The sequence below is a fragment of the Hyperolius riggenbachi genome, chromosome 4 (genome assembly GCF_040937935.1).
Source record: "Hyperolius riggenbachi isolate aHypRig1 chromosome 4, aHypRig1.pri, whole genome shotgun sequence".
In the NCBI taxonomy this organism is placed as follows: Eukaryota; Metazoa; Chordata; class Amphibia; order Anura; family Hyperoliidae; genus Hyperolius; species Hyperolius riggenbachi.
The window spans coordinates 31,831,217-31,849,562 of NC_090649.1; the positions used below are offsets into that span (position 1 = coordinate 31,831,217).

At 50.0% G+C, this 18,346-nt stretch overlaps 1 protein-coding gene across 1 annotated transcript in view; it reads right to left on the reverse strand.

The window, feature by feature from the left end:
* ASXL2 (ASXL transcriptional regulator 2) overlaps positions 1-17,818 on the reverse strand; it is a 141,627-nt gene extending 123,809 nt beyond the window's left edge. The window contains exon 1 of the mRNA XM_068279915.1: positions 17,621-17,818. Coding sequence (XP_068136016.1) covers positions 17,621-17,716 — 96 coding nt within the window. The 5' untranslated portion in view covers positions 17,717-17,818. The remainder of the gene's footprint in view (positions 1-17,620) is intronic.
* Positions 17,819-18,346: the final 528 nt, after the last annotated feature.

The following is an 18,346-nucleotide window of genomic DNA, read 5'->3' on the forward strand; positions in this document are numbered from 1 at the left end:
GGAACCCACTAGAAAGCGCTGTTGCTAGCGATTAGTTATAGCGTTTTGCAAGCGATTTGGGGGCAATTTCCTGGCTCCTGTACAATTTATTAGGATGGGAACGCTCCCAAAATGCTGCATATCCTGCGACTGTGATTTTCTTAATCGCAATCACTGTAGTGGAATCTGCCCCATTCATTTACATTGGCAGAGCATTAGGGGAAATCGCTAGCGATTGAAAGCACTCCATAAACACTGAAATAAACGCTCTAGTGGGATCCAAACCTAATGCTGGGTACACACGTCAGATACAAATCTTTCCAAACCCATGATTCAATCTGCTGCATAGGTTTGTCAGGAAGGTTAGAAAGATGGATATTTTGGGCCGGGACCCCCCAGGGATCGAACGACAAACGAGCAGCTCAGACGTCCGTGGAAAAGAGGCCTCAAACTGCTGCACACATGCAAATGATCACTTCATGCAAAAGAAATGCTTTTTATAGTCCGTTTCCTTCTTTGTCCCGCATGCGCTGTGATTGCAAACATTAACAAATATCTGGAAGTCTCATAAACACCATGTTAACTGATGAGTACACATGTTGCTATTTCCCACCCAATCTACAACATTTTGGCTTATCACTAGCCTCCATACCTCTTCTACTTCAGGTTAAAGAGACTCTGAAGCGAGAATAATTCTCGCTTCAGAGCTCATAGTGCTAAACCGCCGCTATCGCGCCGCTAAACGGGGGTCCCTTCACCCCCAAACCCCCCACTGCGACACTTGGTCGCAGACTTGGTCGCTCATGGAGGCATGGCTAACGGCTGCAGCCCTGCCTCCAGTCGCGTCTGTCAGCGGCGCATCGCCGCCTCTCCCCCGCCCCTCTCAGTGAAGGAAGACTGAGAGGGGCGGGGGAGAGGCGGAGATACGCGCTGACAGACGCGCGTGGGGCAGGGCTGCGGCGGTTAGCCCTGCCCCAACCAGGAAGAGATCCCCGGTTGCTCGGAGGGGATTTGGGGGATCAGGGACCCCCGTTAAGCCGCGGGATAGTGGCGGTTTAGCAGGGGCACATGTGCCCCTGCTATCTATGAGGTCTGAAGCGAGATCTATTCTCGCTTCAGACTCTCTTTAAGGCCCCTTTTCCACAAACTGTTTACAGGCAGTGAAATGCCTCTCAAACTCTCACAACTGCTCACTGCTGCCTGGTAACTGCTCAATGCAGCCTGGTAACTGCTCACTGCTGCCTGGTAACTGCTCACTGCTGCCTGGTAACTGCTCACTGCTGCCTGGTAACTGCTCACTGCTGCCTGGTAACTGCTCACTGCTGCCTGACAACTGCTCACTGCTGCCTGACAACTGCTCACTGCTGCCTGACAACTGCTCACTGCTGCCTGACAACTGCTCACTGCAGCCTGACAACTGCTCACTGCAGCCTGACAACTGCTCACTGCAGCCTGACAACTGCTCACTGCAGCCTGACAACTGCTCACTGCAGCCTGACAACTGCTTGCTGAGCACACAGTTCAACAGTTCGTGGAAAAGAGCAGTGTTCTCCCCAGGCCCATTTAGCCGGGTGCTCCACCCGGCTAGTTTTGGTGAGCACCCGGCTGTCATCAGCTCACCTCCTCCTATGTTTTAACCCCCCTGGCGTTCTATTAAGATTGCCAGGGAGGCTGCGGGAGGGTTTTTTTTTAATAAAAAAAAAACTATTTCATGCAGCCAACTGAAAGTTGGCTGCATGAAAGCCCACTAGAGGGCGCTCCGGAGGCGTTCTTCTGATCACCTCCGGCGGCCAGAAGTAACACGGAATGTAACACAATTAACACAATGAGTTCATTGCGGCCTTCCGTGTTTCGCTTACCTCGTCGCCATGGCGACGAGCAGAGTGACGTCATGGACGTCAGCCGACGTCCTGACGTCAGCCGCCTCCGATCCAGCCCTTAGCGCTGGCCGGAACTTTTTGTTCCGGCTACGCTGGGCTCAGGCGGCTGGGGGGACCCTCTTTCGCCGCTGCTCGCGGCAGATCGCCGCAGAGCGGCGGCGATCAGGCAGCACACGCGGCTGGCAAAGTGCCGGCTGCGTGTGCTGCTTTTTATTTGAGCCAAATCGGCAGGCTCCGGTGGTACTGGACGTGCTGAGCTCGTCCAGACCGCTCAGCAGGTTAAGCAGAGTTGTGCAGAAAAGCTCCCGCCTTCCATTCTCTCATCTCGCCCCACCCGGCTACTATTTCATGCCACCCAGCTACTTTTTTATGCCACCCGGATGGAAAAAAATTGTTAGCAGAACACTGAAGAGGCCTAAAAGTAACCCTCGGTGAGAGATGTGGAGGTTGCCATATTTATGTCCTTTAAAACAATACCAGTTGCCTGGCTGTTCTGCTGATCTCTCTGGCTGCCAAAGGGCTGGTGCACACCAGAGCGGTTCTGGAGCGGTTTGTAAAGCGCTTCCAGGGGGAAACCGCTTGGCTAATGAAAGTGAATGGGCTGGTGCACAGCAGAGCGGTTAGTTTTTCCACAAATGCAAACTCCCGGGCTGCAGCATTTTTTAGATTTCTGAGGCGTTTCTGCCTCAATGTAAAGTATAGGAAAGTGGAAAACCGCCCTGAAAAACGCTAGATCAGAGCGGTTTTCCAGGCGTTTTTGTTACAGAAGCTGTTCAATAACAGCTTTACTGGAACAATATTTGTAATCCGCTACACAAAATCGCTCCAGAAACCGCTAGGCATGTTTAGAAAACCTCTCTGAACATGCCTAGAATCGCTCTGAAATCTGCTTCAAAAACCTCTAGCGTTTTGCGGATCTGCTGGAGGTTATTGGTGTGCACTGGGCCATAGTGTCTGAATCACACACCTGAAACAAGCATACTGCTAATTCAGTCACACTTCAGTCAGAAACATATCTGATCTGCCGCATGCTTGTTCAGGGTCTATGACTAAAAGTATAAGAGGCAGAGGATCAGCAGGACAACCAGGCAACTGGTATTGCTTAAAAGGAAATAAATATGTCAGCTTTCACATGTCTCTCACCTCAGGCTGCAGGTGGCGTGCAGTTCCTCTGTCTACCTGTAGGGGGATCTAGCACAGCTGCAGTGGAGAGGAGATCAGTATGTAAACAAGCAGCAGATTGCACTGTATCCTGTGTGTGACCTCACTGCTACACCACCTGCTGGCCTAGCTCATCGCATTAACTCATTACTGCCCAGACATGTGTAAATCAAATACCTTCTGCTGCCAATTTCCAAAACACGCAATGATACATTACTATGTACTCCCTACAGAGCACAGCAAACTAAAGCCTGGTATACACTTTCAATCCTGATTGGCCAATCACTGACCAATTTTACCATCTCTGTGTAGTATGTGGGCCAACAGATACTGAATATTATGTTCAGATTGTGTAGTTAACTCATACTACATGGAAACTGCCTGGTAACTGCTCGCTGCTGCCTGGCAATGGCTCGCTGCTACCTGGCAACGGCTCGCTGCTGCCTGGCAACTGCTCGCTGCTGCCTGGCAACTGCTCGCTGCTGCCTGGCAACTGCTCGCTGCTGCCTGGCAACTGCTCGCTGCTGCCTGGCAACTGCTCGCTGCTGCCTGGCAACTGCTCGCTGCTGCCTGGCAACTGCTCGCTGCTGCCTGGTAACTGCTTGCTGAGCACACAGCTCAACAGTCCGTGGAAAAGAGTCCTAAGAGATGGGATCAGCAGCGTAGCGCAGACAGCGTGCGATCGTTTGCGTTCTGACTGCATGGACATAGGATAACAGTAGCAAGAGCTTTTAAAATCACAAAGCGCTTAGAAAAGCTCTTGTAGTGGGAAGGAGCTCTTAGGGCTGTTTTTCATGGACAGTTGAACTGTGTGCTCAGCAAGCAGTTACCAGGCAGCAGTGAGCAGTTACCAGGCTGCAGTGAGCAGTTACCAGGCTGCAGTGAGCAGTTACCAGGCTGCAGTGAGCAGTTACCAGGCTGCAGTGAGCAGTTACCAGGCTGCAGTGAGCAGTTACCAGGCTGCAGTGAGCAGTTACCAGGCTGCAGTGAGCAGTTACCAGGCAGCAGTGAGCAGTTACCAGGCTGCAGTAAGCAGTTACCAGGCTGCAGTAAGCAGTTACCAGGCTGCAGTAAGCAGTTACCAGGCTGCAGTAAGCAGTTACCAGGCTGCAGTAAGCAGTTACCAGGCTGCAGTAAGCAGTTACCAGGCTGCAGTAAGCAGTTACCAGGCTGCAGTAAGCAGTTACCAGGCTGCAGTAAGCAGTTACCAGGCTGCAGCGAGCAGTTACCAGGCTGCAGCGAGCAGTTACCAGGCAGCAGTGAGCAGTTACCAGGCTGCAGTGAGCAGTTACCAGGCAGCAGTGAGCAGTTGAGAGAGTTTGAGAGGCATCTCACTGCCTATCAGCGGTTCGTGGAAAGGAGGCCTTACAGTGAATGGGATCAGCGATGCACTTTGCCAGAAATGCGTGCAGCAGTGTAATAGCGCGCAGCGCATATAGTCAGAAAGAGGGAAGTGCTGTCTATCTTGCTGATCGCACACCATACATGCTGCTGAAATGCGCACAGCAGCGAGTATAGGGCTCGATTCACAAATGCGTGATAACTGCTATCACACCAGTTATCATGCGATCTGCCGCTCGCAGTGCTTTTCACGTGAACAGCGTTAGTTCACGTGATAAGCGAAGGTTTCCGCACAATCACATGCGAGCGGCAGATCGCGTGATAACTGCTGTGATAGCAGTTATCCCGCATTTGTGAATGGAGCCCATAGTGTGAACGAGGCCTAAGGAATCTTTTCCACAAGTGGCTGAACTGCTTGTCAGGCAATTACATGCAGCTGATCAGCAACATTCAGCAGCACCGCGCATGTGGTGGCGTTACCTAGCAGCCAAAAACTGCTGTGCTCAGACAACTCCATGGGAAAGCCGCCTGTCCACTCCGCCCGTGCCGATCCCTAGAAAGCCCCCAACCAGTAAACAAGAGCAGCTGAATGACAGTGAATTCACCGCCTTCAAAGGAACCCGAGGTGTGAGACCTATGGAAGCTGCCATATTTATGTCCTTTTAAACAATGCACATTGCCTGGCAGTGCTGTTGATCTTTCTGTTCAGTGGTGTCTGGATCACACACCTGAAACAAGCATGCGTCCCGCAATCCACGCTCGACAAGCCTTGATCTATTTACCTTCCCGGGCTCCAGCAGGGGGCGCTGTTGCGGATCTCACAACGGAAATAAGACGGAAATAACCACACTCTGTTGGGTACGCTCTACTACACAGGCACAGGAGACTTGCACCTGCGTAGTAAAGCGGACCGACAGCGATCGGCTATTTCAGCCCATCTCCGTGCGGAGAGCCGATACGGCGCCTGTGCTGGACCCGGGAAGGTAACTATTTACATCCCCGCTGTTCGGAGGAGCACAGCGAGACCGTCGTGGGACCCAGGAGGATGGGGGAAGCCTCGATAGGATCCGGAGGCTTCCCCCACCCGAGGTGAGTAACCCCCAGGGGAACTGTTTTTAGTTACAGGTTTTCTTTAACCCTCCTGGCGGTTTATCAAAATCCGCCAGGGGGCAGCAAAGCCATGTTTTTTTAATTTTTTTTTTTTTCATCTAGCGAGACAAGGTCTCGCTACATGATAGCCGCTGCTCAGCGGCATCCCCCCAGCCCCTCCGATCGCCTCCGGCGATTGGAGATCAGGAGATCCCGTTCAAAGAACGGGATCTCCTGGAGGGCTTCCCCCATCGCCATGGCGACGGGCGGGATGACGTTGTGACGTCAAAGGGGACTCCGATCCACCCCACAGCGCTGCCTGGCACTGACTGGCCAGGCAGTGCACGGGGTCGGGGGGGGGGGGGGGCGCGACGGATAGCGGCGGATCGGCGGCGAGCGCAATGCACACGCAGCTAGCAAAGTGCTAGCTGCGTGTAGCAAAAAAAAAATTATGCAAATCGGCCCAGCGGGGCCTGAGCGGTGCCTTCCGGCGGCATAGCCCGAGCTCAGCTCGGGCTTACCGCCAGGAAGGTTAAGCAATACCAGTTGCCTGGCTGTCCTGCTGATGCTCTGCCTCTAAAGGTAGCCATACACTGGTCGATTTGCCATAAGATCGACCAACAGATAGATCCCTCTCTGATCGAATCTGATCAGAGAGGGATCGTATGGCTGCCTTTACTACAAACAGATTGTGAATCGATTTCAGCCTGAAACCGATTCACCATCTGCTGAGCTGCCGCTGTCGTCTCCCCCCCCCCCCCCCATACATTACCTGAAGCCTGGTCCCGGGCATCTTCTCCCATCACCTTCCGCATCACGGCGTCCGGCATCCGCGTATAACTTTCTGTCCCTCCAGTGACAGTGGAAGTACAGATAGAGCACCCTCTATTTGTACTTCCTGTGTCACTGCAGTGACACAGGAAGTTATACGCGGATGCCGCGATGCGGAGAAGATGCGAGCCGGGAGGTGATGCGGAGAAGATGCCGGGAGCCAGCTTCAGGTAATGTATACCTGCGTTGATCGTATGCCGCTAGCGATGCGCTCCCTACTCGCGGGCGATCAACGGTAATTTCCCGCACGGAGCGATCGATGGGACCGATCTATTTCGGGACGAAATCGATCGAAATTTAGCGTTTAGCGTGAACGATTTGACAGCAGATTCGATCCCAGTGATCGAATCTGCTGTCGATCGGCGGGTAATCGGCCTAGTGTATGGCCAGCTTAATACTTTCAACCCTAGCCCCTGAACAAGCATGCAGCAGGTCGGGGGTTTCTGACAATATTGCCAGAACTGACAAGATTAGCTGCGTGCTTGTTTCTGGTGTGATTCAGACACTACTGCAGCCACATAGATCAGCAGGGCTGCCAGGCAACTAGTATTGTTTAAAAGGAAATAAATATGGCAGCCTCCATATCACTCTTACCTCGGGTTCACTTTAAAATGGACCTGAACTCTTGCACAGGACAGAAGGTAAACATGAGAAATGCACCCTGTATGTATTTAGAGAGTTTAGCCTGTCTAATTCCCCCTCATCTGTGGCTAATCACAAGTGTAATTTCATCTCTCAGCTGTGACAGCTCAGGAATCTCCTCTGCCAGGGCAGAGCAGCTAATTTGTAAACACAGGATGATAACAATATGTCTGCTTCCATGAAAGCAGGAAGTAGACACACTGCAGATTTATTGCAGGATTTGTATGAGCTGCAACAAAGAAATGTTTTTCTTTAAAAGTTATTATGCTGTTGTGTATTTTTTAGAGCAGAGAGGAAGTTCTGAGTTCAGGTCCACTTTAAAAAATCCCGTACAGATGGAAATAAATGATGGTATTTATTTGATCCATGCCATTGCAGATTGTTCAGGATGGACTGAGCTCAGCAGCTTCTCTGTTTTCATGCAAAACAATCTGAATAATCTCATCAAAAATATGGCCATTCACTAAACATTGTACTGTTGAAGCAAAACTGAACTCAGAACTTCCTCTCTGCTCTAAAAAATAAGCAACAGCATAATAACCTTAACCTCCTTGGCGGTAATCCCGAGCTGAGCTCGGGGTATGCCGCCGCGGAGGATTTCTCAGGCCCTGGTGGGCCGATTTTGCCATGGCGACGGTGGAAGCCCTAAAGGAAATCCCGTTCTGAATGGGATTTCATTATGGGCAAGCCCCCCGGCGGCGATCGGAGGGGTGGGAGGGACGCCGCAGGGAGGGGGGAATCCTGTAGCTAGCGATAGGCTAGCTACATGAAAAAAAAAAACTAGGCTAAAAAAAACCTCCCGCGGCCACGCGGTCGCAAATCAATTTACCTCCAGGGAGGTTAAAGGAGTCATCAGGCGAATTTAACAAAAAAAAGTCTGCGCCTGAGCAGTAAGCCCCGTACAAAGTGGGCTTGATTGACAGCGGCGGTTCGCACATGCGCAGTGCAGACGACCTCGGGGTCGGCTTCCGGACCGAGAACGGAGACCAGGACAGCGGCGGGGAGCGGAGGTGAAAGCGTGGGACAGTCAGCTGCTAGGGGCTGGAGAAAGCCCCAGGTGAGTAAAGCTTTTTTTTTGTTAAATTTGCCTGATGACTCCTTTAAGGGCTCGTTTCCACTATAGCGATTCTGCGCGCGTTTCCTGCATGCAGATTTGCATAACCAATACAAGTGGATGGGCCTGTTTCCACTTGTCAGGAATTCTTTGTGGTTTTCTGTGCAGGAAAAATGTGCATGGCAAGGCGGTGTGCGATTCGCATACAATGTATTTAATAGGAAATTCGCACGCGTTTTTCATGCAAATTCGCGTACGTGTTCGCCTAAAATCAATGTTAAAGCACACAGGCACTGACATGGTTAAATTCGCATACCTACACAAAAACGCAAAAATGTACATCAATTCGCAGTAAAATTTGTGTACGAATTCGCATCCACATGCAAATTCGTTTTCGCGTTTTTCGCAACGAATTTGCACCGCACAAGTGGAAACGGGCCTTTACAGAAAGACATTTCTTTGTTACAGCTTATACAATTCCTGCAATAAATCTGAAGACATAGGGTTAACGTCCTGTGTTTACAAATGAGCTTCTCTGGCAGAGGAGATTCCGGAGCTAACACAGCTGAGAGATCAAATTACACTTGCGATTAGACACAAATGAGGGGGAATTAGACAGGGTAAACTCTTTAAATACCTACAGGGTGCATTTCTCTGTTTTCCTTGTGTCCTGTGCAAGAGTTCAGGTCCACTTTAAAGAGAAACCGTGACCAAGAATTGAACTTTATCCCAATCAGTAGCTGATACCCCCCTTTCCCATGAGAAATCTATTCCTTTTCACAAACTGATCATCAGGGGGCGCTGTATGGCTGATAATCAGAGTTAGTACCTGCTAACGATGTTTTGAACAATCCTTCAGGGCAAGGTGAGACGTCGCTCCTCCCAGACGCAGGAACAGACAGCACTCCCCCTATAAAAAAGTCACATGGTCAGTACACCCTCAGTGCGTTAAGCCAAGTACCGGACAGGTGAACAACCACTAACCCACAATGTGCCACTATTTCACACAGACAAAACACTAACACCCGGGTGGGATCGTTGCCCTGAAGGATTGTTCAAAACATCGTTAGCAGGTACTAACTCTGATTTTTTCATACAATCCTTCAGGGCAAGGTGAGACGATTAACAAGTAATACAACCTCAGGGTGGGACCACCGCTTGGAGAACTTTTCTTCCAAACGCTTGGTCATTAGCCGACATTGCATCAATACGATAATGACGAATAAATGTTGAAAAGCTTGACCACGTAGCCGCTTTACAAATCTGCTCAGGTGAAGCGCCTGCATGATTAGCCCATGACGTTGCCATAGCTCTAGTGGAGTGTGCTTTAAATGATGCTGGAACCTCAGCTCCCATAATCTTATATGCCTCAACAATAGCTAGCTTGATCCAACCGGCTATAGTGGATTTTGAAGCTCTCTGACCCAAGTTCCTACTTGAATGCAGAATAAATAAGGAATCTGATTTCCTGATATTTGCAATTCTGTCTATATATTCTAATACACATCTCCTAACATCTAGCATGTGAAAAAACTCTTCTTTCTCACTTTTTGGGTTTACCGAAAAAGTAGGCAGCGCAATATCTTGTGACCTATGAAATTTTGACATAACTTTGGGACAAAATTTAGGATCCGTCTGAAGAATAAGTCTATCCTGAAAATCCTGAAAATACGGGCTCTTTATTGATAAGGCTTGGATCTCACTCACTCTCCTTGCCGTAGTCACTGCCACCAGAAACACTGTTTTAAAAGTCAACAACTTTAATGACGCATTCTGCAAAGGCTCAAACGGACTCTTACACAAACCGTTTAGAACTACAGACAGATCCCAAGGTGAAACATACGGCTTAAACATTGGGACTTTCCTAGACACTGCTTTTATAAACCTTATAATCAAAGGTGAGGAAGAAATTGGAATGCCTGAAAAAGCCGACAAGGCTGAAATCTGTACTTTCAAAGTACTGACTGATATTCTTTTTTCCCAACCGTCCTGGAGAAAATCCAAAACCGCTGGAATGGAAAGGCTATCAAACTTTGAGTCTTTTAACCAGGAATGAAAAGTTTTCCAGTATTTCAAGTAAATTTTTCTTGTCACCTCTTTACGGCTGGAAATTAAAGTACCAGCCGTCTTATCCGACACCCCCATCTTCCTAAGCAACACTAGCTCAGGATCCAAACCGCCAGACTCAGACTGCCTGGATGAGGATGCCATATTTCCCCCTGATGGAGCAAGTCTGGTCTTTCTGGAAGTCGCCAAGGCTCCCCTGACGACAGATACCTGATCCTTGCAAACCAACTCCTTCTTGGCCAGATCGGAGCAATCATTATCATCGGAGCTCTGCAACTTCTCCATTTGTCTAGTACTGCCGGAATTAGAGTCAGTGGTGGGAATGCGTACAGAAGGGGGAAATCCCATTTCTGATTGAACGCATCCACTCCCATACAATTGTTCCTCGGATTCAACGAAAAAAAAAAAAAATTGTTTGACCTGACAATTTTCCTCTGTTGCAAACAAATCTATTGTTGGCATTCCCCATCTTTCTGTTATATACCGGAACACTTCCTTGTTCAGAGACCACTCTGAGGATAGAAGCCTGTTCCTGCTCAGCTTGTCTGCATCCATATTTAATGTTCCCTTGAGATGAAGTGCTCTCAAGGATAATACATGGCTTTCTGCCCATGATAAAATTTTCTCCGCTTCCTCCTGTAATAACGGGGATCGCGTGCCTCCCTGCTTGTTTATGAATGCCACTACAGTCATATTGTCTGACTGAATCAGTAGATGAGACTGGTTTACTGTCGACTGTAACTCCAGTAAAGCCAACTGCACCGCTTTTAGCTCCCTCCAATTGGATGACCTTAGGGATTCGGTTTTTGTCCACTTCCCCTGAAACGCTTTGTGTCCTATGTGGGCCCCCCATCCCCACGAACTTGCATCCGTAGTTAGGATGAAGTCTGTTGGATTTCTCCAAAGACTGCCCTTCACAAGATTTGATTCCATCAACCACCACTGAAGAGATAACACAACAGTTTCTGTGATGCCTACCCTGAAATCCAGCGTCTGAGGACGCCCGTCCCAGTTTTGTAGTAGAAATGTCTGTAACTTCCGCAAATGAGCTAACGCCCACGGTACTGCCACCATTGTGGAAGACATTAGACCCACCACTCGAGAAATCGTTCTCAAGGATGGACTCGGGTCTTTCTGTAAACCTTGCACAGCCCCTTTTAATTTCACCACCCTTTCTGGTGGAAGGAACATTTTCTGACTTGTTGAGTCTATTAATATTCCCAGAAAAATTATTTTCTGACTCGGAACAAGTGATGACTTGTCCAGATTGATTATCCAACCCAGAGACTGAAGGTGGTTGGAAACTACCTTTAATACGTTTTCCATCTCCTCCACTGAATTGGCTAATAACAGTAAGTCGTCTAGGTATGGAATCACCAGTATCGACTTTTCTCTTATAGGAATTAAAGCTTCTCCCAGAATTTTGGTGAACATTCTTGGGGCTGAAGTTATTCCAAACGGGAGGCAAACGAATTGGAAATGCATCACAACCCCGTTTACCCTTACCGCAAACCTCAGGAATTCCTGTGACTTTACGTGAATCGGAACGTGCCAGTAGGCGTCTCTTAGATCCAGAGACGCCATGAACGCTCCTGGAAACAACAGATCCCTCACGGAAAAAATTGATTCCATCCGAAATCTTTTCTTTTTCATGAATGGATTCAGGGTCTTCAGATTTAGAATCAATCTGTACTTCCCTGAGGGTTTTTTTACTACAAAAATTGTCGAATAAAACCCCTTCTTTTGTTCTTTTAGTGGTACTTTTCGAATTACCTTTTGATCCAACATATTTTGTAAGATCTCCAGAATCTCTGGAGCCAGAGCTGGGTCTCTTGGTGGCTCTGATATTACATATCTCGACGGAGGAGGGTGGGCAAATTCTATGCGATACCCGAATCGAATCAGTTGACGAATGAATGGACTTTTCGTCACCTGACTCCACGCGTGGTAAAAGTATCTTAATCTTCCCCCCACCGCCAGAAAAGAGTCACTGCGCTTTAGACGGGGCTTCAAGGGCCTTAGCTCTGAAACCCCCCTTTCCTGATCTATCAAAAGCCCATCTTTTACCTTTCTTTTGATCTTTTGCCTGCTCCCTTTGATTAATTTTGGGCCTACGAAAAAAAGTTTTATTAGGCACCAATTTCTGCTTTCTAGGGAACGTTTTCTTTTTATTAGAAGTCCTCTCCAGAGCTGAGTCCAGCTCCGGACCAAAGAGAAGGTCTCCTGTGAACGGAACGCCACATAACCTATTTTTTGATGTAAGATTGCCATCCCAAGTTTTCAGCCACAAGGCTCTACGGCAAACATTTATCAAGGCTGTGGACCTAGCCGTGAACCTAACCAATTCGGCCGAAGCATCGGCCAAATATGCCGCGGCTTTGAGCAAAATTGTAATAGAATTTAATAATTGCTCCACCGAGGCACCTGCTAAAATGCTAGACTTTAACTGATTAATCCACAATTCAAGTGTCCTCGCCACACAGGTGGAAGCAACTGCTGGTCTGAACGACGTAGCACTAGCTTCCCAAGATCGTTTAAGATACGCGTCCAATTTTTTGTCAATCGGATCTTTAAGATCTCCAAGATCTTCAAACGCCAGATCTCCCTGCTTTGTTACCTGGGAAAACGGGGTGTCTAATTTAGGACATCTATCCCAAAGAGTAGTATCCTCTGCAGAAAACGGAAACCTTCGTTTTAATGCTTTGGATAATAAAAGTCTTTTTTCTGGATCAGTCCATTCCTTCAGTATGGACTGTTTGATAGCCTTATGCACAGGAAACACCAGCCCTTCCCTTTCTTCCATACCTTTGTACAATTGATCATGGACAGAAAGGCTAGCTGAATTATCCTTATTTATTTCTAAAGTATCATTGATAGCTGCAATCAACATCTCAGTATCCTCAATGCGAAACTTAAATCTAGAGTTTGACTCTGAGTCCATCTCTCTATTGTCTGAATCATCAGAGCTGACCCCTGTCTCCGTGACTTCCAGACTATCAGTTTCTAGAGCAGGCACCACCCCAACATCCTGTGATGATGACTGTCCTGAACTAGAGAGGGATGATTTAAATGATTCTAATGAGGCATTAATCTCCTCTCTAAATGCTTTCAAAGTGTCCTGCACAGAAGGACCTGATTGCTCCCCCATAACCTTATCCATACATAATTGGCATAAGGTTTTTGCATATGGCAACGCCAATTTAGCATTACACACTGGACATCTTTTGTATGTAGGTGGAGGCCTGGTCTTGTCAGCCGACTCTGACCCTTTCACCTGAAATACATAGCCCAATAAACAAACAACATCAGAGATATCCCCTCTCTAAATGTTATCAAAGTGAGCAAATGTACAAACAGCCCCAGAACGAGATTCAGCCATCTCACCTTCTGAGCCGTTGAGCTGCTTTCCGTCTTGTCTGTGGCCGACATGATCTGTCCACATCCAGCCCAAGACGCTGTCTCTCACCGACTGCAGCCGCGCGGCTTTCCCCTGAAATATCTTCCGGCAATCAGTGTAGGAGAGGCGGGACCGGAAGAAACTGAGAGACAGACAGCCAGCCTCCAATAAGACGCGAGTTCCGGCCTACCCGCCGGAAACTATGCGTCACGTAGGCGACATGCGCACATCCGTTCGCATCCGACCAGGAAGAGTCAGCACTTCTCTGCACGTGCAAACAGACCCGCTCTGCACCGTCAGCTGCCGCTTACCTCCGGTCTCCGCTCCACCGATCACCAGGGGAAGCCTCCACGCCCTCTACTCTTGCTGCCCCTCATAGGGGAAGAAAGGTAGGCAAGTCCCACAAAAGTTCCAGCATGGGACGATGGGCTAGACTGCCTCAGTGCCACAGTCTCAGCCCACCCTAAGGAATGCAACCTGCAGCCCAGCACACAGGTCCCACTCCCAGGGGAGATGCCGACCTGCCTGGACGCAGGAACAAACAGCACTGAGGGTGTACTGACCATGTGACTATTTTATAGGGGGAGTGCTGTCTGTTCCTGCGTCTGGGAGGAGCGACGTCTCACCTTGCCCTGAAGGATTGTATGAAAAATTGTGGTGAAACCCCTCCTACAGTGTGATGTCAGGACCATACTCCTGGCAGTTTCCTGTCTGTGAACCTCGTTGCATTGTGGGAAATGACAGCTGTTTACAGCTGTTTCCAACTGCCAAAAAAAAGCAAGCAGCATCTCCTTCCAGTGACATCACATGCCAGCCGTAAAAATGTCACCATGTGATAAATGTCAGAATGTAAATCAGGAAGAGGAAAGATTAAATCATATATACATAATTTTGTAAAAATGAAACACTTTTTTTATGACATTATTTTCACTGGAGTTCCTCTTTAAGGGGCCCCTTATCAGTGCTGCTGTCTTGTGAGCGATACACAGAAACATATATGGGATAACCCATTGACAACAGGCTGAGCTGCTGGTGAGGTTTTAGACATCACTTTTCCCAGCATCCGCCTTCCCCTCCCCTCTGTCACCTGTCACATCATTACAGCAAAGCTCCTTTCTGCTCCTGCATTAACCCTTTCCTCCTCACACCTCTCACCACCGGCCACAGCTCTGCCAGTACAGTGCCACGTCTGCACTGTCCCCTCTGGCCATCGCATGGCATGTCCCAGCATTAACCACTCCTGTCACCTCTGTCCTCCCATGTCACCGTACTTCATTAACCCTTTCCTCCCCTGTCACCTCATTAACCCTTCCCCTCCCTTCAGCCATCTGTTACATCTATTACAACTATTTTTTTTTTTATTGTCACATGCTAGGTTTTTAACATTTTGGTTCTTTGTCACCTGTGATTAACCCTTTCCTTCCCTTTGTCACCTCACATCATTAACCTTTTCCCGACCTCAGCCATCAACCGCAGTGTTACATTAACTCTTTCCTTCCCTCTCTCACTTGTTCCATCACTGCCTTTTGTCACCTATATCACTTCATTAACTCTTTCCTTACCTCACTCACCTATTACATTATTAACCCTTTCCTCACCTGCAATATCAATCATCCTTACCTGTCCTCTCTCTCCAGGCCTGGCCACAGCAAGGGTTGTCAGGCCCCTCCCAATCCATTGTTGGGTGGTAAAGCATTCAGGGTTCTGGGTGTCAGTCCCCTCCCCCAGGATGCAGTATGGACTGTCAGTTCCCCACTGCTTTATAACTGACGGTCAAGCTGTGCATGCATTCTGTACAGTATTCTGGTTGTCAGACTACTCCCCCTCTCTTAGGCCACAGTATGGGTTGTCAGGCCACGCCTCCATAAGTTATAATGGTTGTCCAGGGCCCTCCTACTCCCAGCACGCTGTGTTCTGGGCATCAGACTCCTCTCTTTCCTCTAGCCTCCCCTTCTCCATAAGATAATGCCTAGGCCCTCCCCTAGGATGCAATATGAGTTGTCAGGCCCCTCCTACTCCATAAGCTGGTGGTCAGGCTCTCCTTGCAGTCTGTATTATTAGTGCCAGACTCCTCCCCCTCTTCTAAGATGCAATATGGGGTGTCAGGCCCCTCCTACTCCATAAGCTGGTGGTCAGGCCATGCTTTACTCTGTATTCTGGGTGTCAGACCCCTCCCCCCTCCTAGGATGCAATATGGGGTATCAGGCCCCTCCTACACCATAAGCTGGTGGTCAGGCTCTCCCTGCAGTCTGTATTAGTGCCAGACTCCTCCCCCTCTCCTAAGATGCAATATGGGTTGTTAGGCCCCTCCTACTTCATAAACTGGTGGTCAGGTCCTCCCTGCACTCTGTATTCTGGGTGTCAGACCCCTCCCCCCCTCCTAAGATGCAATATGGGTTGTTAGGCCCCTCCTACTCCATAAGCTGGTGGTCAGGTCCTCCCCTCACTCTGTATTCTGGGTGTCAGACTCCTCCCCCTCTCCTAGGATGCAATATGGGGTGTCAGGCCCTCCTACACCATACGCTGGTGGTCAGGCCATGCTTTACTCTGTATTCTGGGTGTCAGACTCCTCCCCCTCTCCTAGGATGCAATAAGCTCCTACTCCATAAGCAGGTAGTCAGGGCCTCCCTGCACTCTGCTATGTATGTCAGATCCCCCCCCCCCCCGCAGTAGTGATGGGTCGTTCGCGAACGAGCCGGCTCTTTGCTGCGAATGACAAGAGCCGGTTCTCAGTTTTGAAAGAGCCGATGCCTCAGCCGCCCCACACAGCTCTGCTTTGCTGTGTAATAAAGGGTGCTGAGGCATGCTGGGAGATGTAGTCCTCCTCTTGCAGCTTGTAGGAGTGTATGGGGCGGAGCAGAGCAGTAGCAGGAGGGATTGCCCCAGTCAGAGAAGCAGTCTGGAGTTGTCATGGAGACGGGGGGCGGGGCTTTTACTCCGATTCTGAGTGGTGTCCAGTGATATTTAATGAAGAGCCGATTGAGAGCCGTAAGAGCCGGCTCTTTAATGGGAGCCGATTCAGAAGAGCCGATTCTCCGAGAAGAGCCGGAATTTCCATCACTATTCCGCAGGCCCCTCCTGCTCCATGAGCTGGTGATCAGGCTCACCCTGCACTCTGTATTCTGGGTGTCAGACTCCTCCCCCTCTCCTAGGATACAATATGGGTTGTCAGGCCCCTCCTACTTCATAAGCTGGTGGTCAGGCTCTCCCTGCAGTCTGTATTCTGGGTGTCACTCCTCCCCCTCTCCTGGAATGCAATATGGGTAGTTAGGCCACTCCTACTTCATAAGCTGGTGGTCAGGCCCTACCTGCAGTCTGTATTCTGGGTGTCAGACCCCTCCCCCCTTGTAGGATGCAATATGGGGTGTCAGGCCCCTCCTACTCCATAAGCTACAGTGTTCTCCCCAGAATTTTTTTTCAGCCGGGTGGCATGAAAAAGTAGCCGGGTGGGGCGAGATGAAAATGCAGGGCAATTCTGCTTACAGCATAGGAGGAGGTGAAGAGGTGAGCCGATGACAGCCGGGTGGTCACCAAATCTAGCCGGGTGGAGTACCCGGCTAAAAGAGCCTGGGGAGAACACTGAGCTGGTGGTCATGCCCTCCCTGCACTCTATATTCTGGGTGTAAGCCTCCTCCCCCTCTCCTGGAATGCAATATGGGTATTTAGGTCCCTCCTACTCAATAAGCTGGTGGTCAGGCCCTCCCTGCACTCTGTATTCTGGGTGTCAGACCCCTCCCCCCTCCTAGGATGCAATATGGGGTGTCAGGCCCCTCCTACTCCATAAGCTGGTCGTCAGGCCCTCCCTGCAGTCTGTATTCTGAGTGTCAGACTCCTCCCCCTCTCCTAGGATGCAATATGGGGTGTCAGGCCCCTCCTCCACCATAAGCTGGTGGTAAGGCCCTCCCTTACTCTATCTTCTGGGTGTTAGACTCCTCCCCCTCTCCTGGAATGCAATATGGGGCGTCAAACCCCTCCTGCTCCATAAGCTGGTGGTCAGGCCATGCTTTACTCTATATCTGGGAGTCAGAATCCTCCCCCTCGATGCAATATGGGTTGTCAGGCTCCTCCTCCAGCATAAACTGGTAGTCAGACTCCTCCTCTCAGTCCATGCTTTTTATGTGTCAGGCCCCTCCCCTGGCTCCGCCCCCTGTCACTAGGCCCTCCAGCACCGCCTCTCACCGTTCTGGCGGCCTCAGCCCAGGTGCGACCCTTCTTCTTCTTCCGCCGCTTCCTCCTCTTCCTCCGGGCGGCGTCCCTCGCCGTGTTGTGCGGCATGGCGGCCTGCGCTCCCCTCACCTCTTCGCCGCCGCTGCCATAGTGAGGCCGCTACTGTACCGAGGACGGCCGATCATGTGACTGAGTGACGTCACTTACTGTACAGCGCTTGTCAGATGTTGGGGGCGGAGCCGTGGTAGGCGGAGCGCACAGCTGTCATTCTGTACACACAGCAAGCCTGTCATGTGACTCAGTGACTACAGCCAAAGGACTGCACTGCGCATGCGCACTCCTCTTGAAGCTGTCACAGCGCTGCTAAGAGTGGAGACCTGCTGGATCAGAACTTACCTGACCAGCCCTGACAGGAGACCTGCTGGACCAGAACTTACCTGACCAGCCCTGACAGGAGACCTGCTGGACTAGAACTTACCTGACCAGCCCTGACTGGAGACCTGCTGGACCAGAACTTACCTGACCAGCCCTGACAGGAGACCTGCTGGACTAGAAGTTACCTGACCAGCTCTGACAGTAGACATGCTGGACCAGACCAGACCTGACCAATCCTGACAGGAGACCTGCTGGACTAGAATTTACCTGACCAGCCCTCACTGGAGACCTGCTGGACCAGACCTTACCTGACCAGCCCTGACAGGAGACCTGCCGGACTAGACCTTACCTGACCAGCCCTGA